Source organism: Anthonomus grandis, chromosome 3, assembly GCF_022605725.1.
Source record: "Anthonomus grandis grandis chromosome 3, icAntGran1.3, whole genome shotgun sequence".
Taxonomy (NCBI): Eukaryota; Metazoa; Arthropoda; class Insecta; order Coleoptera; family Curculionidae; genus Anthonomus; species Anthonomus grandis.
Window position 1 is genome coordinate 9,128,377 of NC_065548.1, and position 27,724 is coordinate 9,156,100.

The following is a 27,724-nucleotide window of genomic DNA, read 5'->3' on the forward strand; positions in this document are numbered from 1 at the left end:
CCAATTGATTTTTTTTTGGGGTTACTACAAGGAGGTCATGTACGCTCAAGAGTCAAGAAACTTAAAAGAACTAAGAATAAAAATTAATGAAGCAAAACAAACCGTAAAAAATAACAGATTAGCATTTAGACAGTTAAAAGATAATTTTTTCGCCGATGCCGTATTTGTATTGAACAACAAGGTCGTCATTTTGAAAACTTTATGTAATAATTAAAGATAAATTTATTAAAACACTTTTTGCTTTATTTCATTTATTAGTAAATCTTTTTTTGTTTTCCTTTTAACTGTTATTTAGATAAGATGCGATAAGGGTAGCCCAATGAATTTTTTCAATCCAATGAATAGTGAAAAGCTGATAGACCAATAAGGTTTCTTAAATAATTATGTTTTGAAAAAAAAATGCTGTAATTTTTAAAACGCCTTTAACTTTGTTGAACTTTTTTTACTTTTGTTTTTTATGTCACAATTTATTTATTTTTGTAAGCAATATTTTAATTTCTGGACCAAATTATCTTTGTTCTTGTCAGAGTCAACTTTTATCTAAATAATAAAATAAAAATCAGGTATTCGCCTTACCTATTTACTATAAATATAGCAGAAATAAGCATAAAAGTCGAATAATACTAAAAAATCAACAAAAATTTAATAACTCCTAAACTAAAAAAAATCGGATCATATACATGGGGGTGATTCGGATTCCCTTAGGGTTTCTCTATCTCTGTGCGCTCGCTTGACACTCTTTTTTGGTACACCCTGTATAACAGGGACAAAAACGTAAATAACATTAACAGATTACGTAGGAGGAATTGAAATTAAAAAAACTGATAAAATATAATAAAATATATAAAATGGAAACAAACTGGTAGACTAGAGAAGTTCACTACTATTTGTGACTATTGTCTCTTGATTAATTAATAAATTTTTTATTTAAATAAACTTTTTAGGCAATCGGAGTCAATTTCATTCTTCCAGGCTTTCGGAATACATTTACCTATTATGCCGGCAATTGAATTAATTTCTAATCTCTCTGATCTAATCGCATTTTTATATTTTGTTAATTAACGTATATTTTGTTTTTATAATTTATTATTTGTTTTTGTTATCTATTAAATTATTAATCAATTTTTTTGGGTTATTTTTAAAATTTTTCCATGCAGTTAAAAATTTTTTTTTTATTCTTCTTGCTGTTCAATTAAATAAATGATTCTTCTATTTTTTTTAGAATAATTTTGATTTTTAGTCTCGGCAGTTAAATAAATTTATAATTATTTTTGAAAACTAATTAATTCCTCCAAGGTACTTGGATAATATTTTTAATTGATTAATTAAATAAATATTAATTTTTTTACAGGCAGTTCTGACCTAATTAACTTAATCTTCCAACCAGTTAGAGTCAATTTTTTATTTTTCCAGACTTTAGGAATAATTTTGTTTTTCCCAGGTAGTTGAACTAATTTATAATTATTTTATAAAATTAATTAACTCCTTTGAGGCACTTAGTAGTATGTAAAAATCAATGTCTTTATTTGGTACCAAATGCACAATATATTACATTTTCATAAAAAAGACAAAGATAAGCTAAACCAATTTTTATCTCCTCACATAAATAATAATTACAAATGTTTTGACAAACAAGCAGTAATATAAAAATTAACCAAACAACAAATTGAAAAAAAATAAAAAATAACTAATCAAATATATTTGTAAATCCGCAGAAGAAAAAACTAATTGTATAAACTTTTGAATATTAGTTTTCTTTCAATGTGTATTTTTGTATGTATTGTATTCTCTTATTTTTACTTAGGCTTTGTCAGGAAATTGTCAGATTTTTTGACAATAAAGCATTATAATAATATTATATATATTATTATTATTATTATTATTATTATTGTGCCTCCAAAAACACAGTTTTATAATTATTTTTAAAGCCAAACATTGAAATTAAAAAAAAATAGGTCCAAGTCAGTTATAAATTGTGAAGGCATTGCAAGTATAACTATGTGAGAAAAGAGCTGTGTTATGGTATGGCAATGTCAGAGCTTTATGTTTTATATCTGGATCATAAATCGCATTTCTTGGAATTAATTTCTCTACAGATATTTTGGTTTTTGTCTTTGATGTTTATAGAGTCAAAATGTAAAAGATTAAACTTAAATAATGTAGCACTAATAAGTGCTTGGAATCTTATAGAAGAATCAGTCATTGAACCAAAAATCTTGACGCTCTCACTAAAAGCATGGAGGGTATTATAAAATTAAATATATGTTGACAATTTTTATTGGCAGTTTTATTGTCATTAATATTAAGGTTGAGTTATTCCGAGTATTATAATATTAAGTTTATATCACTATTTATATTTTTAGAAGCCTGTTCTACATCATCTGGAAAGAAATAATGAATTAACTGAGTATTGTCAGCGTATTACTCCTTAGAGCTCTTTGCCACGAAAGGAAGATCTAAAGTATATAACAGGAATTAAAGAGATCATAGAATTGATCCTTGAGAAACTCCAGAAATTATATAAATATGTGGTATAGAGCTATCTCTACAAGGTTCTTTTTTTGACATTTTCATAGTTAACTAAGTAATTTACAAGTATTTATTTTTAAGAAGCGGTTACTCAGTTAAAGGAATATGCTATATTAAATTAAAGGTATCTTAAATTTGACTATAGGAAGTTAATTAAAATGATCTTTTAAATGCGATGTTTAAAATGTGAGCTTTTTAGGAACTTAAATGACTAAGAAATAAGAAATTAGTTATCTCCTGGTTTTTAACAAAAAACAGGCAAAACTATAATTTTCTTGAAAATCGTTAGAGATAGCTATAGGAAAATATGACTAAAAAAAAGTCGAAACAAATTAGGGAATCAAAATAAAAATAGCAATTAAATGAAATCTTTGATAGGTATCGAAATAGTGTACTTCTTATTAACTCGATGATAATCTATAGATAAAGTAGACTTCTAAAAGTAAAACCGTAAATATTCGAGTCTCCCTTGCACATTTTACTCTCTCATCTGAGCATCTCAGAAACCAAAACTTTTTTATTAAGATATTAATAGCTTTAACTACCTGACAGTAAAGGAAAACCCCGGTGATTGAAAAAAACATGTAAAAATTAACTTGGAAGTTACCCAATTACAGGACCTTGAACATGTTTGCCTATTTTGACCGCTTATTTTCTGTATTTATTGAAAGTAACTAGGAATCCTTTTAGAAGAAACGAATATGGAAATATTTCAAATTTTCTCCATATTGCTCCTTTTAAAATTGCGTAACATTTTTAAATTCACCAAAGACAATGACAAAATTTCTACATATAAACCAAATAATTTTTTTTCCTAAAATGGCCATTTTTTTAAGCTAAAAATAAAGAGATCCGAAGCGGATCTCTTTAATTCCGATCGTGCTCCCGGCTAATTCTATTTTTGCAAAAATTCTTGCGATTGAAAGGCCGATTAAAAGGGTTTAGCCCCACGGGGGGGATGAGCCAGCATTAAAATGTCGCCGTTAAATTGGATAAAACTTCCCCGGAATCATTCAATCCCGAAGCTAACGAGTTGTGACGGGACGTTTTCAGGTGTACGGACTTAAAACGTTACTGATTTTTATTAAGTTTGTTTGTTTCACTGTATGAACATGCTTGTTATATATTGAGAGAACTGGCGAAAATACCACTGCTTGTAAAATACCCATAATGTTACTCGATACATTATTATTTCCACTTCGCTTACCCAAGTTAATCCCGCAGACCCTCCCTAAGGTCATTTCCAAGGACACTCTCCAATTTCTCTTTTAAGTGCCACTCCATAATTTTTACCCTCGAGGGCCATAAATAAAGATAAAATGTCAAGTATAATTAGTGAAGTTTTTTTAATTCTTTAAGGAAATTGGTATTATATACATTTTAAAAAGCTGCTATATAAAAATAAAAAAAAAGTTCGATTTATGGGCGTGACACGTAATTTCCTATTTTGACACCCCTTTTCAGACAAACCCAATAATACGTGCTTAAAATAAAAAAAATCATGTCGACATATTGCTCATCTGAAGGGCCATACACTACCATCGATCAATCATATCTCGAGTATACAATGTCATCTTTTATCGTTTCTTTGGCAAAGGGGATGACAATGGTCCATTATGTGTATCTAAAGGAGCGAAATGAGTATTTTAGTGGGAAAATATGGAGAAAAAAGGCGGATGTTGAATAAAATATCATATTAGTAATATATTAAATTTTCCTAATTTTATTGTTGAATTAATGAATTTTATTTGTGTCTGAGAAGAATTTCAAACGAAATGAATTCTTCCTTCATAATTTCTGGATAATATATAATAATAATAATAAATGTGTTTTTATTTGCAAATATACAATACATAAAATAATTATAAATAAAATAAATAAATAAAAAAAAACTATATATGGAAACAAGTGGTCTACAAATTCAGATTTGTGGAATGCAGATTCAGGTCTTAAACATTGTGACACAAAAAAAAAGGAAATATTTTATTAAAAGACAATTCAAACTATGTACTAACATGCATGTATTAAACCTACTTAATCTAAAAGAATACAATCTATTACTAAAAATAATTTTCAAACAAAATATGCCAGGCACACACACAAAGAGCAAAATAAAATAAATGCATAAATATAAATGCACCCTAATTAACTATTCTATAATAATATCCTTTAAATCAAAATAATGTAAAAATATCTAAATTTCACTGCTGGCTCATTAGAATTGATGTCATTCTTTTACGAAAAGTCTCACTAGCTAACATTGGAAGACTTGGACCGAACGAATTAACCTGAGAAGCTAGTTTCTCGTCAAATTTAAATGATTTTTGTCCGTTCGGAATGTTATTTTATCGTAAAGATAAAGTGGATAACGGTGCATTAGAATTTTATGGTAGAAAGTACCATAGGATGTAATGAGGTTCTCAGTACAGACGTATCTATTATATTCAGTTTCGTGTTTGTGACCCAATATCTTCAATATTGCAGAGGGTTGTTGGGTGGGGTCAGAAATAAAACAAAAACCTGTTTACCTAAAGGTCGACGTTTCGACTTATATTAAGTCATCCTCAGGACACTGAAATGGATTCAATATTGTATAAATAATAAATTTATTTATTTTTTTTTGTCGTTTTTTGTTATTTTTGCTTTTTTTTTTTATAAAAAATTTTTTTTAACGGATTGTAACTGAATGTAATTTTAACTGTGTCGTGGTTTTTGTTTTTTGTTGTTTTAATTTTTGTACACGTAAAGAACATTTATTTTAATAGTGGTTTTTATGTACTTGAAATGATTGAAGTCATTTAAAATTGAATCCATTTCAGTGTCCTGAGGATGATTTAATATAAGTCGAAACGTCGACATTTAGGTAAACAGGTTTCTGTTTTATTTCTGACCCCACCCAACAACCCTCTGCATTATTGTATCTATTATAGCTTCTAAGATATGGCATTTATAAGGGACAAATTTAGGCAAAAAAAATCGTCAAAAAGTGACTTTTCTTACAACAATAGTTCCAACTCGAAAACGTTTTGGATCTACCTTCATAGGCACTTTTTTTTGGATTTAATTGCAATTTTTAAAAACCAACCAGTATATTAATTTAATGTCTCAAAAACACGGCAAAGAATGCTGGAGGGACGCAAATAATTCAAATCTCGGGATCTTCCTGATACGTTTTCTGATTCAACGGCTATTAATAACTATTTTACAAATTTGAGTAATACAACATCTAATGAGAAAATACATTATAAGTAACATAAACATGATAAGATCAAAACTGAATTAAAATTCACTGTAATGGATCAGTCAACTTAACTTAAAATTGTAAAAACCAATCACTCTAATGCAATTGGTGAAAACGCTTTTTCTTTTAAAAGATTTACAGCTCTGTATGCCTTTTTGTTTAAGGTCCTTACTTAATATTATGAACAGTTGCATTTTACAAAATTTTTATCCTTCAATCTGGAAAAAGACAATTATAAAACCCTTAGCAAAGATCAGTAATCCGAATGAATTCAAAGACCTTAGGCCTATAGGTATACTGCCGTTAGTATCCAAAATCTTGGAAAAATGTATTCACCAACAAATTTAGGCATATATTAAATCACATTCTTTAATTCCTGAATGCCAGGCAGGTTTTAGAAAGAACTTTAGTACTTCTACCAGTTTGGTTAACCTTCTTAATGAAATCAGAAAAAATGAAGAAAAAAAAAGAACTAACGTGCCTTGGGTTGTTACATTTTAGTAGAGCATTCGATACTATAAGTCACGAAATGCTATTAGCAAAACTTCATTATTTTGGATTTTCTGATGAGGCAGTAAATTTTTTTAAGTCTTATTTAGCTGGCAGAGCTGATTGCGTAGTTCTTAATAAGGAATTTTGCACTGAAAAATTAAGTTACCACATTGTATCTACGGGTGTCCCGCAAGGTTCCATTTTGGGCCTATTGCTCTTTGATCTTTATATGTTGACATGATATCTTGTGTAAAACACTTAACATTACAGCAATATGCGGATGATTCCCAACTATATCATTCGTTTTCACGCCAAAATCTTCCTATAGCTCAATTTCAGTTTAATCAGGATTTAAAAAGTATTGATAACTTTTCACAGGATCATAACTTAAAATTAAATGCTACCAAATCTTATACAATAATACTGGGTTATGGCAAAAGTGCTTTTGAGGTTTCTTCCAATTTTCATGCACAGATTCGAAATGTTCAGTTACCAGTGAGGTCAAAAATCTGGGCGTGTATTTTGACAGTGGTATTACATTTCAAAGTCATATCAAAAATAAACTTAAAATTGCATATATACGCCTAAAAAACTATATGGTCTAAAAAGCTATTTACCATCTAATATTAAATATTATTTATGTAACCCACTAGTCCTCTCTTTGCTCGATTACTGTAATGTTTTGTATTTTGATTCCTTAACTGAAACAATCGCTTACTATATACAAAGACTCCAAAACTGCTGTATATGCATTTTGCATTCAAAATACCATTTAGGAATCATATTACTCCCTATTTAAATGACAATTTTATTTTGAATATGAAAAATGGTAGAAAATGCTATATGTACACCTTTATTTATAACATTTTAAAAACTGGAGGAGAGCCTCTATATTTAGTAAATAATTTTAAAAAACATCTTCATATATATAACACTAGATTTATAAATTTATTTAGAGCATAAATTGAAACACACATTTTCAAAAATCTTTTATTTTTGTAGCCTCTCAACTTTGGAATAAATTGCCTGAGCTTGTTAAACAATTTTTAATAGGAGTATTTAAAAAATACAAGGTGTCCAAAAAGGGTATCAGCAATGTGATGTTTGTATAAACCAAATACACCATATTTCTATGATCATTTATTTATGGCAAATTAATGTACAGTCAATGGAAATTTATGAACCAAAAACAATGTTGTCTAAATGGTGTCCGTTGCGCTGTATGCACTCTTCAAATCGAGAACGAAAATTATTGATAACCCGTTCACACATTTCCCTTGATATTAATTTAATTTGCTTCTGGATATTTTGCATTAATTGATTTGTATCAGCTAGATTATTCTCGTAGACCTTACTTTTGAGGTAACCCCATAAGAAATAATCAAGTGGCGACAGGTCCGAGCTCCTAGGAGGCCAGTTAATATTGCCTCTTCTTGAAATTACTTTATTGAGGAATAATTTCCGCTTTATTAATTAATTAATTTAAAGCTTCAATTGCCCGATTTGACGTATGGCATGTCGCACCATCCTGCTGAAACCAGGTTTCTAAGTTAAAACTTTGAAACTGTCGGAAAGGTAGTGCAAGAGAATCTTGTAACATTGCACAATACCGCTCGGTATTAATGGTAAGTGCCAGTCTATTTTGCTCTTCAAAAAAATACCGTCCAATTATGTCATCAGCAGACATAGCAGCCCATATGACCACTTTGGGGCTATGCAGTAGACGTTCGTGTTTTCTGCGAGGATTAACGTCAGACCAGTACCTGCAATTTTGCTTATTTACGTGGCCATTTACATGAAAATTAGCCTCATCACTGAATAAAATGTTATTGAAATCGACGAATCGTTCCATCATTTCTTTGACAAATTCTAACCGTGTATTGTAATCCCTCGGTTTTAATTCCTGCACTAACTGTATCTTATATGCATGCAGATGCAAGTCTTTGCTCAAAATGTTATGTAAAGATGATCTTTTGAGAGTAGTCGTCTGACTTCGCTTCCGTACAGATAAGGTTGGATTTTCTCTGACTGATTGACGTACTCGTTCGATGTTTTCTGCACTTGTTACGATTTGTGGGCGGCCTGGATTATGAATTTTTACTGTGGATCTAGTAGCTTCAAACATTCTGATCCATTTTCTAATAACATCAGGGCTAGATGATAATTGAATATCATGTAATTGGTAATGAGCGCGATATAGACGGCGTGCTGTCACGATTGAATTATTGTTTTGGTAAAATGCACGTACACAAAAAGCGCGTTGCTTTCCGGTAAACGGCTCCATTGCAACTGAAATTCACAAAATATTAACCTACGGAGAAAATATTAACCTTCCCCTGGGTTAATATTTTGTGCTGAAATTCCTTGAACGGCTTGAACCCGTTTACATTTTGACTCCCACCGTAAGTGGCGGGGTTACCACATCTGAGATTAAATGCACAAATTAAGTGCTGATACCCTATTTGGATACCTTGTATATTCAAAATTCTCTCCTTGAAAAACAGCAATGGAATGCTTAATTTAATTTGAAATATGTTGAAATAAATACAATTAAGGTGTTAAAAATCGTGAAAATATCTGCACACATTTTTTTATAGAGCTTTGGTAGCTTTGGTATCCACTCGCCTCCATCTGAAATTTCCTCCCTCTGGCATATTTTTTTTACTGCTAAAAAAAGAACAAAAAATACATTTGTATTAAGAAAAATACTTATATTGGCCAGGTTATTATTCTTTGTTTTTATTTATTATTCTTTTTTTAAAAACAGGGCCTTGCTACACAGGTTTCCACCTGTGCTAACGGTTTCATTATCGAGGCATGGTCCTATTTATCATAATGGTTTATTTATTGTAAATTGATGAATTGAATGAATAAATTTATTTTGAATTTGAATTTGAATATTAATATTAATTCACTCTTTTACCTCTAAATACCTTTTAAAAACATAAATCAACCACATTTCCAAACCCACTCGACCCCAAAGAAAACCTCTGTTATCCAGCTGCTGAATTATTAATCCAAATTAATATCCCTATGCCTTTACGGCAAAGAACCCACTATAATTAACACTGAAATTATATATTAAAAATTGGTCATTTACTTTCCAGGTAGTCCAAATCGTCATATAAGGGAAACCTCTTTTACTGTACCATCAGAAAACCTTATAATGAGCAACAGCGAATACGCCAACTATATTAAAAAACAAATTCTCCAAGCAGAGATTCTTCATGGCACCCCATTGAATAACGAATACGAGCTGATACCCTTCAACCATTTTACTTACAGCAGAGTTTATCCATCGGATTTAGGTCTGGGCAAAAGGGTGGTCGAGAAACCCATCGGTTATAAGCGGAAAGATCTACTGGAAGCCCTTATGAAAGGGTTGGATACGTTAAACCGAAACGTTACTGATAAGTTAAAGAGATATACTTTGGATGATTTTTTGGAGGGGTTGTACAGGATAGAGCCTACTACGGGGACTCAGTTTGAGATGTATTTTAAGAGTAAAAGTGGAAATAGAACTTCTAGTTCGGAGCATACGGTGGGGAATGGTTATACTAAGTTGGTGGTTATGAGGCCTTTTGCTCCGTTGCAGACTATTACCAGTGAGAGTTTGGTTGGTAAGTAACTGAGTTTTTGTGGGTTAATAAGGAAAAAATAATGTATTGGTGAGCAAAATGGCTATTGTGGATAGTACGCTTATAAGCCAAGCAATTATTTGCTTAAATAATTAATTACTGATTTTTTTCCTTCTCAATCAATTTAATTCATAATCCATAATTATCCAAATTTTTAAAAAGTGTAGCTTTATAGTCTTTAGTCAAAATTAAATAAAAAACTTAACACTTTAAATTTTTAGATTTTTTTTTATTTCCTTTTCTTAATTTGTCAAAATTAATAGCATATAAAAATTTGAAAACAATCAAAATATTCCTGATTAATTATTTTTTTTATAAATTTTAATATTTGTCGAAATTGAAAAAAATATAGCTTTGAGATTAAATTTTCTTTATTTTTTTTTATAATTTTATCATAATTTTTAAAATTAAATATCAAATCAAATCTTTATAAATAATTTATTTTCTTTAAGGTTTTTGTCAAAATTCAAAAAAAATCATAAAACTTTAAGACTTTTTTATTGTTAAAATTAATTTTTTTGTTATTTATTTAAATTGTAATAAATTTAATAATTAAATTTAATTTTTCTAACCATTTTATTATATTCCAAGAAAAAATAAAAGAAAATTAGTATGTATATTAAAAAAAAACATTGAAAAATTATTGTTTCTCTGTATCTATCCTCGCCTTGACAATAGTATTTAATTTTATATTAATAGGTAATAATTATTTAATTTTAAATCATATACTGGTATAATCGATAGGGGATATGAATTTTAAAATAAAATCTTACAGATATAGCGATTTTTTTTTGTAATTCCATGCAAATCAAGTGAAGATGTATATCTTAAAACTGATATACCAAAAACATAAATTAAAAAAAAAAATAAGAACAAAAATTATAATTTTTTATTTAAATCGATAAAAATCGTGAATTTTTCTACAAGAATATACCCCTTTTTATTTTTACATTTTATATTTACAATTTTAACTTTACCATTTTATATTAGCATTTAATTTTAATTCTAATCTTGGAATTGTATTTACACTTTTAAACTTTTTTTATTTACCATTTTTAATATAGGTTAGTTTTAGTCACTTTTTAATGTTTAGTTTTTCGTGCTTCACAAGGTTTTTGTATTTTTTTCTTTTTATAGCCTTATGTATTTTGCAGTTTCTATATTTCAAATTCTTTTTTATTACCAGTTTTTTGTGTGTATGTACCTATTATGCTAAATAAACAATATTATATTATATATAATAATTTGTTAAAACTAATAGCTTTTCAAAATTTAATAGCAGCCAAATATTCATAATTAATTAAGCTTTTCTTAAATCATTTGTCAAAATAAAAAAATAAAAAAAATTGAGATTTAAAAAAAATTTAATTTAAAAATTAATTTTTTCTTTTATTTTTTTCAAACTGTACCGAAATGAATTAAATTAAAAAATTTTAAAGTAATTTAAACATTTATCATTAATTTTTGTTTTAGTTTTTGTCAAATTTGAGAAAAAAACTAATAATCTAATGTATTTTTATTTTCAAGTTTAATTTTAGTTTTTTTTTAATTCTATGAAAATTAATAATTTAATTTAATTTTTGTCACATTTAAAAAAAATAACTTTTAGATTCTGTATTTTTTTGTTCAAAATCTTTAAAAAATTAATATTTTATCATAAAATGAAAATTTTAGTTTATAAGAATTATACATTATCAAAACTTTGAGATTTAAAAACTTTTTGTATATATTTTTTTATTTTATTATAATTAATGAGTTTTTAAAAATTCAAAATAATCAAAATATTTTTATTATTTTTTTTTAAATTGTTTTCAAAAAAAAATTAAAATTTTAGGATTGTTTTATTTTACAGTTCAAATTTCTGTTCCTTTTTTTAAATTATTTCACAATTAATTAAACAATTTTTTTTGTTACTTTCCAAAAAAAATTTTAACTTTTAGATTTTGGATTTTTTTTATTCAAAAATTATATTTTCTGTTATTTTGTCTATTTGAGCTATTTATGTATAGATTTCTTTATGAAATCTAATTGGTTTAAAACCATTACAAAATCAATATTTAACAAAAAATTAAAATTGTCGTTATTTATTACTTTCTTGAATTTTATTGATCTGTAATAGAAACATGATTTTTTTTAAATTTAAAGGAATTTTTTTAATTACATGAAAATTCAAAATTAATGGATCAATCAGAATATAACAAAAAATCGATAAGTTTCAAATAATTTTTTAGTACTTCCACTAGGCTTTGAAGGAGGTTCTAATACTATATTCAATACGTTAATTATATTTAACGTTTATTAATTAATGTTAATCAATAATTAACGTTTTTTAATAATTAATAAAGAATAACTTACTTTACAAAACAAAAAAAAAACAAATTAATATTTCGCTATTTATGTGGCAATCTTGAAAACAATATAAACAAATTACTAATTTTTTTTCAATATAATTTTATATTTCTCGCTTTAAACCTGACGAAGATTTATGGAAAAAATCCGAAACCTCTGTTAAATCTTGAATAAATATCTGTTTTAATTCCTTTAAATAACAATTTATTTTTTTTAATGCTTATTTAAAAGCCAATATGCAATTCGATTAGGGGTGTACATTCTTCAACAAAATATCTTTTTAAAAATATAATTAAGGCCAACAATATGAACAAAAAAATTATATTAAAAAAATATATAAAAATTGTTGTTGCTATGTAGCTATCCCTCGCCTTGACAAAGTTATAGGATGAATATTTAATTATACTATACAAACCAATAGAGAACATGAATTTTTAAATAAAAGTTTCCAAACAATTATAGCGTTTTTTTTTACATTTTATCAGGAGGTGTACATTTACAAACTAAAATAACAAAAACATAAATTTATAAATAACAATAACCCTCCTTTTAAGGCCCGATCATTGACAATTAATTAAAACCGTAATTTTCATATGCAAATTAAATATAAAATATATGTATGGAGTACGTTGGAAAGCTAACAATAAAACTAATAAGTTTTATTTACGGGGAAAAAATCAACATTCGCAGAAATACAAAATAACCCTCAGTCACCCATTCAGTTTAAATTGATTTCTGGCTTTGACTGAAGCACAAAGAGATTATTATTAAACCACCAAATTCAAATCCGGTAACAATAGCTTCTATAATGTCCCATTCAATTGTCCTAATTGAAACAATTAAAATAAATAAGCCAAAAACCTTTTTGTTCATTTTTAATTTTAGGTCCGAAGGACAAAGAACTCATCCACATAATTCTACCCTTAAGTGGCAGGACTGCTACGTTTCAAAACTTCATGGACAAATTTGTCAAGATCGCCCTTAAGAATGACAAAAGGGTCCATTTGACTGTTGTGTACTTTGGGGAGGAAGGACTGGCAGAGGCCAGAAGCATAATGTCCAGAGTACTTATGACCAAGAACTCTGGAGGAAGTGCCAATAACCTAAGACTCTTGGCCCTAAATGAAACATTTTCCAGGTAAATCACTTGTTTTTATAAGAAGCAAAATTGTATATTCAAATATTTTAGGGGCAAAGGATTACGTGTTGGGGCCGAAAGGGCTTTGAACACTGGAAAGGTACATCAAGAAGAGTTGTTGGATAAAATACCTGGACAAGCATTAAAATCCACTACAAAAGACGTGCTATTGTTTATGTGTGATGTGGATATAGTCTTTAGTGCCAGGTAAAACATTTATTGAAAAAAAGGTTATCATGTCCATTTAAGTTATGCCTTAATTGAATTTAAATTATGAAGTATTTTTCTTTTTTGCAGATTTTTGGATAGATGTCGATGGAACACTAAACCAGGCAAAAAAGTATATTATCCAGTAGTATTTAGCCTGTACAATCCTCATGTAGTATACACCTTGCAAGGAAAAGAAGTCCCTCCAGAGAACGAACAGCTGGTCATATCCAGAGACACGGGCTTCTGGAGAGACTTTGGTTATGGTATGACTTGCCAATACAGGTAAGTTTCTTAAAAACATATAAAAAAATAGTATTTCATATGCAATTTTTGGCTTATAGATCAGACTTCTTGAAAGTGAAGGGGTTTGACGAGGATATTGTCGGATGGGGCGGCGAAGATGTGATGCTTTACAGAAAATACGTCACTAGTAGCGTCAAGGTTATTAGAGCTACAGATCCAGGGATTTTTCATATCTGGCATCCAAAGGTAAATGTGATAAATTCCCAAGAAAATTAATTAATTAAGAAATTCAGCTTTCATATTGAGCGATAAAAATGATAAATTCTTTAAGTTTTTCTCTTGAACCGCTATTGTTCTACAATGCCCGTGACGAGTAAGTTCAAATTGCTCCTAAAAGTTTCCCTTTTAGTGTTGCCCGGGATGTCGCTTATGAAAGTTTTACACTCCAATAAAACGCTCTTGGATATATTGGATTTTTTTTTGTCTATGAGGGGCTTTAAACGTAATAAATTGGAGAAAAGTGGTCTGGAAAAGTGCGCGAAAATAACGTTTTAAAGCATAATTTCTTTATAAACCTAAAATTTGAAGAAGATCAAACCATTAGAGAATTTTTAAATAAAATCGAATAAATGTACTTACGTGCAATTGACATTTAATTAAAGTTTTTAGAGACATAATTAGTTTATATTTTAAGTAAGTTTTCAAAGGGATGAAATTCCTAACGCGAGCCCTAAACTGTCTTAAGCAGAAAGTTTCATCTCATTGTTTTTGTGTGAGTTTGCCCTTAAATCATAAAGCTTCGTTGCTCAACTGCCATTTGTAGTAAAGTTCTAATGGAATATTTTTGAATGTAATTTGTAGAAGCTGTAATTGCTCGACACTTGCAGAACAATAATTATCGTTCTCGGGGGCAGAAGTTCGAAATTTTCCCTTAAGAAGTTATGCTCCGAAGGGGTGGATCCGTAAGGATAATAGAGGTGCATAAAAAAGTCAATTAAAATCTGTTTATGTACCGATTGGTAAATTGGGAAGTTTTTGTGTACAAATTTTTTGAATAAAATTATTCGCTTTTAGCTTTGTTTTTAGGTTTTTGGATGAGTATATTTATATTTATTTAGAAATTTATATTTTAATAAAATTTTTGCTTTTCCTTAGCACTTTTTCCTAATTTTCTTTGAAAATCGATGTTTTTTTTATAGTTGATAATATATTTTTGTATAATGCTTAAATTATTTTTATTTTGCTTATTGTTTTTTTTCTTTTATTTTTTTATTTTTACTCAGCATTTCTTGAAATTGGACCTCCACTCAAACTTTCTTGTTTGTTTTTTTATCAATTAAAACAAGAAATAATTAATAGGATCATAAAACAATTATATGCTAAATTATCACCTTTGTACAATTTTCAACCAACCCAGATTTTCTATTTTCTACAATTGTTTGTGTTATTTTTAATTCATTGCTTAGAACTATTTTATGTTTAAACAAATATTTTACTTTCTTGGCAAATATTTTATATATTTTTTAATTGAAATGTATTTGACATTTTTTAGGTTCTTAACCTTTTCAGTACAAGCGCTTGACTTGTCTAAGCAGGTCTTTTTTTGACGATCTAATATTAAAAGATTTGTCAATAAAACTCAAATATTTAAGATTTTTGATGAACTATTTGTTGTTCTCTATAAATAGCTAACTATTTTTTTCAAATATTTTTTGTTTTTTTTTTCATTTTTGACGTTTTTGTTTGCCAATTTTGTTTTAACAAATATTCATTAACTTTTTTTCTCAAATTTTCTACTTTTGACAAATTTTTTTTTTATTGGCAAAAATTTGGTATTTTTTGACGTTCTTTGGCAAGTTTGTGACCATTTTGCGAACTTTGTATAGAAAGTAAATACAAATACCGCACAACTATTGTAAAGATAAAAATTGATAAAACTAAAACACTTATTTATAAAATTTAAAGATTAAATGTAGAATGTACAAAAGAATAAAATTAGACGAAAAAATATTAAGACCCTGAAATATGCACTCTGCATTAATAATAATTTGAAATGATTATATGACATTATCACAGATTTTTATATTATTTGTTAATCTATTACACTCTAGTGAATCTTTATACAGGGTCCTGCAACAGTGTGTCGGTCTTCCATAAAGCCTAAAAAAATAAGGTTAAAAATTTCTAACCTCTTAAAAAAATGTTGGGACCTGATATGATGCGCATATCTGTAAAATATTTTGAAGTATACAGGGTGCTTCAAAAAAGTAGGGCGATATAAGTAGCATTTTTTTAAAATGGAATGCTATTCTTTTTATTTTATTTTAAGGACCGACTTAGGCTACCTAGTATATGCGCTAAATATGGCTGCTTTGTCATGGGCAGTTTGACTGCAATAATTTTTTTTATAAAAAAAATCTAAAAATCATTGCATTATTTAATTTCATTTTGATACTAGAAATGTTAATTCAATGTCAATATTGGACATAATTGGGATTCTAGAAGAATGAAGAATTACTTTAATATAAATTGTTTCCTTCTGTCATATACAGGATGTTCGTAGTTAGCAACCATATTTTACGAATTTCTAAGCTCCATTTCTCGCTTTTTTTAAATGGAACACCCTGTATATTTTTTATCCATTTAATGAAGATTTAATACATGAACATTTTTTAATATGTAAACATATTAGCTATCTTTAGTGGTTTTTAAAAAATACACAATAATTATCCGTAGATAATAAAATGTTTAAATAATAAGCAGGAAATCTGCATTCTTAGCAAAATAGGTATTTTAATACCTTTTTTGTTGTCAAGCAAAATATTTCACCTATTTTTCTAAATACATTTTTGACATTATGGTGAGAATATCATTTTTGTATGTGTATTATCAGTTTAAGTATTCAGTTGTTTAAATTATCGTAACTTTGTAAAAGAAATTTGGAGTTTTGTTTCAGAAATCTAATCTGAACGAAAATTGCATACTTATAAAATGCATTTTAGCAAAGACGAACTTGTTAACATGATATTTGTGTTGGGGGAATCTGAAAAGAATTACCTCTTAGCCTCTAGAATGTATGGGGCGCGCTATCCTGATAGAAGATGTCCAGAAGAAAAATCTTTTAGAAGGTTACTAGCAAGATTTGTGGAGACAGGGAGTGTTTGTTACCCCAAGCAAGATAGAATGAGGCCTGTTACTAATCAGGAGCAAGAGTTAGATGTGTTATTAACGGTAACCGAAGATCCTCACCTAAGTCAGTCAAATATCGGAGCAGCAGTTGGAATAAGTGAAATATCAGTGCAACGAATTTTAAAAAGAAATAATTTTCATCCATACCACATCCATGAACATCAAACACTTTTTGATAGGGATATACAAAACCGACTTGAATTTTGTACTTGGAGCAGAAATAAATTACAAAACGACCCCACGTTTTTTAATAATGTCCTATTTACGGATGAGGCAACATTTCATAAAAACGGATCAGTAAATAGACATAACTTTCATTATTATTCATCCGAAAACCCCCATTTTATGCGGCAGATCGACTACCAGCATAGGTGGTCATTTAATGTGTGGGGTGGAATTATTGGAAGCACAATTATTGGTCCCTATTTTTTTAATGGTCATCTCAATGGAGAAATGTACCTTCAATTTTTACAAAATGAACTGCCTAGATTACTTGCAAATGTTCCATTAATTACTAGAAACCGAATGTGGTTTCAACAGGACGGAGCTCCTCCACATTTTTCTCGAAATGTCACTGAATATTTAAATGAAGAAAAATGAAATGGAAGGAATGGACCTATTAATTGGCCAGCCAGACGACCTGATTTAACAAAATTAGATTTTTTTTTCATGGGGTTTTGTAATAGAAATTGTTTATAGTAGAAATCCACTTACAACGGCAGTAGATATGGAGCAGAGAATACGGGATGCGTTTGCTCAAGTAACTCCACAAATGCTATATGAAGTAGAAAGAAGTTTTCAGGAACGTATTAATTTATGTTTTGAACAAAACGGAGGACATATTGAACACTTAATGTAATAATAATAAAATGATAAATAATTTTAATGTGCTTGTGTAATTATTATCGTGAATATTTTAAAAACGACTAAAGATAACTAATATGTTTACATAATAAAAAATGTTCATGTATTAAATCTTCATTAAATGGATAAAAAATATACAGGGTGTTCCATTTAAAAAAAGCGAGAAATGGAGCTTTGAAATTCGTAAAATATGATTGCTAACTACGAACATCCTGTAAATGACAGAAGGAGACAATTTAAGTTAAAGTAATTCTCCATTCTTCTAGAATCCCAATTAAGTCCAATATTGACATTGAATTAACATTTCTAGTATCAAGATGAAATTAAATGATGTAATGATTTTTAGATTTTTTTTATAAAAAAAATTATTGCAGTCAAACTGCGCATGACAAAGCAGCCATATTTAGCGCATATGCTAGGTAGACTAAGGCGGTCTTAAAAATAAAAAAAAGGCTGGCATTCCATTTAAAAAAAATGCTGCTTATATCGCCCTACTTTTTTGAAGTACCCTGTATACTTCAAAATATTTTACAGATATGCGCTATCAGGTCCCAACATTTTTTTTAAGAGGTTAGAAATTTTTAACCTTATTTTTTAGGCTTTATGGAAGACCGACGCACTGTTGCAGGACCCTGTAGAACACGGAAATAAGCATTTTTTTACTCGTATAAAATATAAATAAATAAATAAATAAATAAATAAATAATATCTTTATTTAGCAAAAAAAAGCTACATTCAATAAAAACATAAATGAAATATAAAGTAAAAGTTGGCCATAACTGTATCAGGACACTCCGGTTTGTCCATGGATGGTCTCGGTAATCCAGAAACAGTATCCCGGTTCCAGAAATATCCTGCCAGAGGTAGACCATAAATTAAACTAGTCTTAACCTAAACATTATTTCCTTGCCATACTTATTAAAAGCACCGTTAATTGTTGTTTGCCTTATAATAATAAAAATAATGTCGACTCAGGTTGATCGAGTCGGTTCGGTTGCAAGCAGCCGATGACACAATAAATACATTGACATTAAATAAAAGTTGTTGTTAGACGGACAACATATTACTAGTAATATTTAACACTATTTTAATAGTCGTATAGCAGTTGTTCCTATTGCTAATTTTGAATTTTTCTATTTAACAGGTTTTATATTGCGATAAGTTTTATAAAAGAGTTAAACAAATTCTTAAATTACTCATAAATATTTAATTTGATCGTTATAAACTAATTTAGATGAGAATTCTCAAAATGGTTCAATTCCTGTAAGAAATATTTAAATCATTTTCAAAAAGATCCAATGACTTTTCAAAAAAACCGAACAACTCTCTGAAAAGAAGGAAGCTTTTCAATTTACATATTATTATTTATATAATAACAATTAATTTATTTTTTGATAAGTACTTGATTTTTGGAATATTTAACTTTGTCCAGTAACAAGTTTCTCACTTTTATTGCCAAATTATTATTTTAGGAATAATAATAAAAAATACAACTTTTTGATTTTTTTCACAGTCCTATTTTGTGCTATTTAATTGTTCCACAATTAATTGATTGTATTTTACCAAGTGATGTATTTTTTTAACAAGTGTTTCACTTTTTTTAAGATATTTTTTTTACTCGTTTCAGAAAATTCTTGTAAGAATTTGATCTTTTTTGACAATTTTTTATTCTTTGACGAACTTTTGACAAATAATATTTACTTTTTTCTCGGCAACTTTAATGATTTGGCTTATATATATCGGTGAGTTTTTGAATATAGCACCAACTGCGTTATCCTAATTAATCATCCTTATTAAACTCATCAAACATCCTAATCCTAATTAACCCATTAATACCTAGCGTCCCTTATAAAGGACCAGCAAATTCCTTGCGATAAAAAAAAGTGGGGATATATCGAGCACTTAGAGTTGCAAAGCGTATTTAGCAGACTTCAATCGATGTGTCAGGTATATTTGTTTTTTATTTCTCGCGAATTTATTTATGTTATTGAAAATGTTATTTTATGTATGTGTAAATAAACATTTTCCGCATTGATTACTAATTGAATCTTTATAAATAATGTTCAAAGAAAATAGTAAAGGTCATCGAACCCCTGATTTTGTAACCGCATGTAAAATACATTACTACATATTATGTTGTGTCCCGTATAAGGGACGCTAAGCGCTATGTCTCCTTTATTGCAGATTGACCTTAGCTCAACTAATGGACTGTTTAGAGGAGGATGACGACTTGCCGGAATCTAACATCTATATTTTACCTCCAGATGATGGAAATGAGACCGAAGTTGATAGCGACGAATCTGACGACGAGCATGCAGCTAATATAAATTACCTACCTTGCGGAATCCTATCTTAGGAATGTGAAATAGTTTACGTAAATGACTCTGACGATTCTGACCTTGAAGATTTACTGCCCTTATCTGTCCTTCAGAAAAAAACCTAAAAGGCAATGACAATACAACGCAACAAATAGAGTACGCATACCAAAAATCAAGATGGCGGATACTGGCCGAGTAAATAATAAAGACCTTGTGATTGTCTGTAGCCCTAGTGAACCCTCACAGGATGCAAAAAATGCAACTACCCCGGTTGATTTTTTCAAATTGTTTTACAATGAAGAACTTTTGACGTTGATTATTACGGAAAGTAATAGGTATGCACGGCAGGAAAATGTAGAACTAAATTTCACTCTGGACGAACTGCATGTGGTACTAGGAGCGTTTCTTTTATCGGGATATGGAAAATATCTAAACAGAAGATGGACTCTATTGGTTGAGTCAAGAAGATATCACAAAAATATTACAAAACAGAATGCGTCGAAATCGGTTTGAGACTCTACTAAAGTATATTCACTTTAATGACAATTCAAAATTACCCCAAGACGACAGGCTTTATAAATTGAGACCTTTGATAGATCATCTAAACCTGAATTTTAGAACACACAATAGCTTGGATGAGCATTTATCAATTGACGAAAGCATGGTGCCATATTATGGAAAACATTATGCCAGGCAATACATTCGAGGTAAGCCCATAAGATTTCGCTACAAAAATTGGGCTATTTGTTCGAGTAGCGGATACATGTACGGTTTTGAGACTTATACCGGAAAAAATCAAAACAAAGAAAAAGAAAAGAAATTTGGTTTCAGTGGAGATGTAATACAATCTTTACTAGAGCAAGTCGAATTACCTTCAGGTAAGGGTTATAAATTTTTTATGGATAATTACTTTACAGGCTTAGACTATTTATCGATAAGAGATAATCGTTTAGAGAAATGTCCGGTACAAACTAAGAAGGAATGGAATAATCAGCAAAGGGGAAGTTATAAGTATTATCGAAATGACACCAGCATGCTCGTACAATGGAAAGATAATAAAGTTGTTTCTGTTGCATCCAATTTTGAAACCACTGAAGTAACTAACACACTTCGTTGGGACAGGATCACCCGATCTAAGAAGACCGTTCCTCAGCCGAAAATAGTAGCTAACTATAATAAATATACGGGTGGTGTGGACAAATTAGATGGTCTTGTTGCGGCTTATAGATCAAGATTTCGACAAAGGAAATGGTATTGGCCACTAGTCTTTTATTTATTAGATGTATCTGTTGTCAATGCTTGGTTACTTATGCAAAAATTGAAAAAAAATCATCCTGACTCTGTTAGTTTATTGGCGTTTCGACGATACATATCGCTAAGTTTTTTGAAAAGTTTTTGTACTAAACCCCTGCAAGAAAAAACCAGAATGCGTCGACCATTAAATGACGTACGATTCGATAATATTGGGCATCTGATAGTCTACAATGAAACCGACCGCCGATGTGCCCTATATGGAAAAAAAGTCAATTCATCTGCGAAAAGTGTAACATTGCATTGCATCCTAAAATTTGTTTCAAACTTTACCATGATAACTAAAATATAATGTAATTATATACAAAACTTAATAAACATGTTATCTTACTTTAATTATTTTTTTTCCTTTTGCCCAGCGTCCCTCTAAAGGGACGCCCTAAAACAAAGGCTCTAGTGAATTAAAACTTAAAAAACATTTTTTTATGTTTATAAGACCCATAATAAGGTATTTTTTCTAATTATAATTTAAAAATAAAACAAAAACTAACTTTGGGCACTAATGGGTTATTAAGTGATGAAGAATTTCTAATTGGAACTAGTATTCGTGTTTTTTAGCGATTATCATAGGAAAAGCGACTCATGACGTGTGCATGCATATAGAGGAGAATTGAACTGAGATCATTTAAGATTACGATTGACCACACGAGGATTAAAAAATTTCATGTGATTGCTGACTTTTGCCTTTGTCAATACACTAATCTAAAATGTTATTAGAGTGAGTATTTGTGTCTACAATAAGGTTTTCTTTATTCAGATGAGAAATTGTAAGGAAAGTGTCAATTATCCTAATGCCGAAATAAAGATAAATTAGCAAAGTAGAATATTTATTCTAAGATACTATTATGACAGATATAGAAATCTTCTTGACGAGTGCATTCTACACGTGACCATTGGTGGCAATCAATGCATTGCACCCATTTTTCCCCTGAATGGGTATTTCTATACGATTCCAAACATACTAGACAAAAACAGTCTTCATTGTCACTGCTGCTATCGTCCTGACTATTCTGTTGACGAGTTTTTTTGGACACTGGTGTTTTTGATGTATTTTTTGGATCACCACTTTCTTCTTTTTTTTTTACTTCATATTCTTGTTGAATAGCATCTTTTTCTGGTGTGTCCGTATAAATGGTGGATTTTCTACTTTTGTGTTTCCCTGTAGTTTTCCGAGGAAGAGCTTTTGGTAACGGCCTTATTAGCTCAGGTGAAAACACATCCAAAGAGAGGTTAGAGGCTGACTGGACACTTGTAGATGCAATTGGAGGCGGGGTGCTTGGTGGCTCTAACGAAACAGTTCCGCTCGTTGACGCTCTTAGAAAGTTAGAATTTACGAATTTTTGAAAAGAATCAGTGCTGCTTAAATCTTTATTGTCTCTTGGACCTACTGCCTGGACTTCTTGGGAGATACTTAATTGCAAATTTTCGGGAGCAGAATCTAGTCACTGAATCTAATCACTGGAATCCAGCAACAATATTAAATTATGTTAAAACCATAGAGAGACTCTGTTTAACGATGCTGGGGATGTCATAAATTGTCATCGTTTTGCCTAGGTTGTTTCTCATGCAAGAATCGCAAGTTGAATTTACAGTTTTTTTAAATGGATCATAAATCGATCGATCCAAAGGTTGTAGTTTATGCGAACAGTGTGGGGGAAATGAGAGGACAACAATGCCGTTTTCTTTGCAAAAGTCCAAGCATGGTATGCTTACATGAGAATGATGATCATCTATTAAAAGCAAAACTTTATTTTCAATTGAACTATTGGTATGTTTTTAAAAGTGTCTTAAGTAAGAATTCATCTTCTTGCATCCATCCACTAGCATTTCCTGCTCCAATGCACCCAGGTGGACCGTCACGAACAAAATGATCCTGATATCCTAATCTTGGAAAGATAAAGATTGGTGGGATGCTATTTCCAATTGCATTTACTGCTATTGCTACTGTAACCAAAGTGCCACGTTCTCCTGATATAAGTGCCCCTACCTGTTTGCGTCCCTTTTCTGCTACGATTTTTGCAGGTTTTTGTACCATCGTAACACCGGTTTCGTCTATATTATAAATGTCCTTATAAATGTCCTCTATTACCGTGGCAAAACTGTCAAAGAAAAGTTGTACATTTGATGGGTTAAAACTGGTCGCTCTTGAAAGGCTTGTAGCCTGGGGACAACGGATTGATAGTTCAGGATTACGTTTCATAAACCCGAAAAACCAATCTTCTCCTGTCAATGAGTTTTTAGTCCATGTATTTAACAATGGAATTTTCCTGCTCAACGTTAAATACTCGTCGTACGCACCTATATCCCATTGTTATAGTTTGTTATACCCATTGTTATACCCTTGTTCAATAGATTCTTTCTTTTTCTTAATAAATCTGCCTAATGTAACATGATTCAGTTCAAACAAATCTGCCGCAGACCTTACGGATGCTCCATTTTCAATAACCTCCCTATACGCATTTTCGTAAAACAAGTTGGATTTGGTACCTCTATTTGTTTTCCTGACCCTTTCACGTGGCATTCTATAACAAAATAATAGCCCTCAGAGAGTTTGTTATTTTTCTTTAAACTCTTTAATTAAAACTAACAAGTTTAGGCTGCTAAACCTAAGCAAAAACATAAAAAAATTGATTAAAAACAAAAAAGTGGTGTACTTACACTTAAATGTCTTGTTTCCACACTTTTTAGATGAAACGTAAAAATTACTTTGTCGACATAAAATAAGAGAGCCGAGCGCAAACACACCCACTTTGCTTAACTGCTAGTTTCAGACAGAGAAATGAATATTAAACTACTTTTATTATACTTTTAATTACTCTATGGTTTCACACTGTCGAGCAGAAATGTGGAATTAGTCAAACGTTGTGAGGCTGCGTACACGAGTTTTTACCTTCGCGTCTAAAAAAATGGCGACTGTTTTAACCGTCTCCTGTTTCAATTGTCCCCGGTCTCCCCTACCTTACAACTGTTGTGTGATCGACCTGAATTTGTAAGTGACAATCATCTCGATACTATATAAAACGTGAAGTCCTAGTTTTTAAAATGGTTTTAAATCGACCAAAACAGGGTCATAATTATTCGGATCTATTTTATTTCCTTTTTTGTAAACTGAAATTACTTTAACACGTTACAAGAGATAAGGAAATTTTGCGTGTTCAAACGATTTATTTATATTTTCCAATAGAGCAGAAATTATCTTGAGCTTATTTGTGGGATGGGATCGAAGGAATAAAAACAAACGTCACTTTATGTACTGGCCAACGTTTCGCAATAATTTTATTGCTTCATCAGGGCCCTAAGGTAACAAAAAAGACACAATAAAAAAAGGATTATTATATATAAACAAAATTTAACTTTTTGGGGTTATGTTGATACCACCAAAAAAGAAAAAAATAGAAAAAAAAAAAAAAACAAAATCTTAGATTTGAATTAAAAAAAAAAATAAAAAAAAATACACAACAAAAAAAAATGATAAAATTTGCTTACATAACAGTGTGATTTTGCTTGTCATAAAAAATCATGTTTACAGGACACACAGGTAACATAGAATATATAAATATTGTTTTTTTAACAAAAACGGTTTAAAATGATGGGTTGTATCACAGACAGTTGCTTTAAAATTGATTCTACGGTGTACAATAATAATTTAGCATCTACCCAGAAAAACCGGGTATGCGAGAACACAATAGACGCATTCTTTTTAGTGATAAGAACCAAAACAGTCCCAAAAGTTTACATTTTGATTTGATCTATTAGATTAAAATAAGAAGAACTTAGATTGTCTATATCCGTTCTTTTATTTACCGCATTATTATGTTTTTTAATGTTTATCATTTCGGCTAGAAGTCTCTTTTTAAAAAGCTGCTGTTGGCCCATAATTGTAGCCTTGCCAAAATTAAAATTGTGTCCTGTATTCATTTTGTGCTCAGCTAAAGCAGTAGGGTTTTTTTTAAGGGCTAAATTCCTACAATCATACTCATGTTCGTATAGGCGCTGCCTCAAATATCTACCCGTCTGACCAATGTAACACACATCACACCCAGAGCAAGGTATTTTATAAATAATGTTAGAATGTAAATCAAAGGCGTCTTTAGTTTTAAGCTTCGTAAAGAAATGTTTTCTTACCGAGTTTTCACTTCTTTCTGAGATTTTAATAACATCAGATTTTGATTTTAGGGTCTTTTTAATTTTATGAGAAAGTGTGTTAATGTAAGGAATCTTGAAATAAGCCAATTGATTATTTTCATTGTTTCGTGTAATATTTTGAGTAATGTTCTCGGTGTTTTATTGCTTCTCCTGATGAAGCAATAAAATTATTGCGAAACGTTGGCCAGTACATAAAGTGACGTTTGTTTTTATTCCTTCGATCCCATCCCACAACTAATCTCAAGATTTCAAACCTATAGGATCGCAACTAGAATTTATTGCAGAAATTATATTAGCCACATGGACGGTTTTTTTTGAAACCTGTAGAAGAACTCCATAAACTTCATTCTAAGGTACTGGACCTAAGAAAAACTATCAATAGAATTAAAAATTCAAGAATACCGTCGGCTACATTGAACATTATCTGCCTTTGCCTTACTCTCATTTTCCAAGTGGTTGTTTAACATGTTCCATTAATATTAAGACTTACAATATTTTGTTAATTTTTGAGGTGTTTATTGTTTAATTAGCTTTTTGATTATTTTTACTAATCTTTTATAATTATTAGGCTTATTTGTTAGGTTAGGATCTTTCTTAACTTGGTACAGCCAATGGAGATTTTTTAGTTCTTTGGGCATGGTATTAATCTCGGGTCTAATCCAACCTGTCACGCGTTTTGTTTTAAGTTTAACTTATTTAAAAAAATAAGGACGAAAGGCGTTCTGGATAATGTTAAAATTTGGAAAATGTTAGTTTCAATAATTCCCTTTTTTTGAAAAATTTTTTAACTCTTTCGACAACTTTATTTTTTGAATTTTTTCACTATTTCTAGTAAGTTTTCCACTTTTGTTCAATTACTAACTCATTTTCTTATTATTTCCAGGTATGCTCAGGTGGACCAGGTAACCAAAAACTCTCAGCGGACCAATACCGCGCCTGCATCCGTTCCCGCGCACTTAACGAAGCCTCGCATGCGCAACTCGGCTTTTTAGCATTTAGAGACGACATCGCGGCCAATAGCAGCCCCGTAAAATATCCCGTGCATCCCCTTAAACCAATGAAAAACGCTTTTCGAAATCGCAATTTAAACAGGTCGGGGGGTAAGTGACCCCTAAGAAAAATCTTAAATAGAATTTAAATCAATTTGTTTCGGGTGTAAATTACATGGATCGGCACGGGATGTTAACTAGAATAGTTATTTTTTAAGTTATTTTTTTATACAGGATGGTCCGGATCTTAACCAAGAAATTTTGATTACGTATTCTCATGTCAAAAGTAAGCACTAGTTTGTCGTATAAACAATGCAAAAAGTGCAGTGTAAAAGTTATAGATAAAAAAATGTTGGTTAATGATACTTTAAAATTTCTTGGTTAAGATCTGGACAATCCGGTATAGTTACCACTTTAGTGAGATTATATATATAAATTGTATGTTTTAGGTACCATAAAGTGATATTATTTAGTTTTAATGTAAGATGCCAAATCATTTTAGTTAGATCGTAGGAAATTACAACAACAATTATGCTTTTTAAACTTTTGTAAATATTTTTTATGTAAATACTGAAAAAATCAAATTTATTTACTACGTTTTACATAAATAAGTTGCTGCAGTACCTATTAAAACAAAAATGTGATTATTTATGATTCCATTCATTACTGTTAAGTTATTGTTGTGTTTTGTTGTATATAGATGATTGTGAATATTTGTAAGACTGTTGTTAGGCCACTTACGTAATTACCCCAATAAATATAAATAAATTATGTTTTAATGAATCCGTTTTAGACATAGCTTGTATGGAAATTTCAGCTTTTTTTATCTAAACTTATTATTATATGAAAATTGATATACATTATGTGGCTGGTTTTAATAAAAAAATATTAAATAGATTTATTGGCGTTTTATTTATTTATTTTTTCTTGCATGTACAATTATAAAATTTCACGGCTTGCACTGGGTTGCAAAATATTATATTTATATTTCCGATTTAGTTATAGAATTTTTGATATTACATCGCGAATTAATTAGTTTATTTGGTAAATGTTATTTATTTACTTAT

The 27,724-nt window shown here is 29.7% G+C and overlaps 1 protein-coding gene across 2 annotated transcripts in view; it reads left to right on the forward strand.

Annotated features, from left to right (window-relative positions):
- LOC126733928 (chondroitin sulfate N-acetylgalactosaminyltransferase 2) overlaps positions 1-27,412 on the forward strand; it is a 259,068-nt gene extending 231,656 nt beyond the window's left edge. Inside the window, exons 6-11 of one of the 2 annotated variants that reach the window (XM_050437413.1) lie at positions 9,370-9,882; positions 13,135-13,387; positions 13,439-13,594; positions 13,685-13,879; positions 13,939-14,086; positions 26,552-27,412. In XM_050437413.1, coding sequence (XP_050293370.1) covers positions 9,370-9,882; positions 13,135-13,387; positions 13,439-13,594; positions 13,685-13,879; positions 13,939-14,086; positions 26,552-26,776 — 1,490 coding nt within the window. In that variant the 3' untranslated portion in view covers positions 26,777-27,412. The remainder of the gene's footprint in view (positions 1-9,369; positions 9,883-13,134; positions 13,388-13,438; positions 13,595-13,684; positions 13,880-13,938; positions 14,087-26,551) is intronic. The other variant, XM_050437414.1, reaches the window with a different exon arrangement.
- The last annotated feature ends 312 nt before the right edge of the window (positions 27,413-27,724 follow it).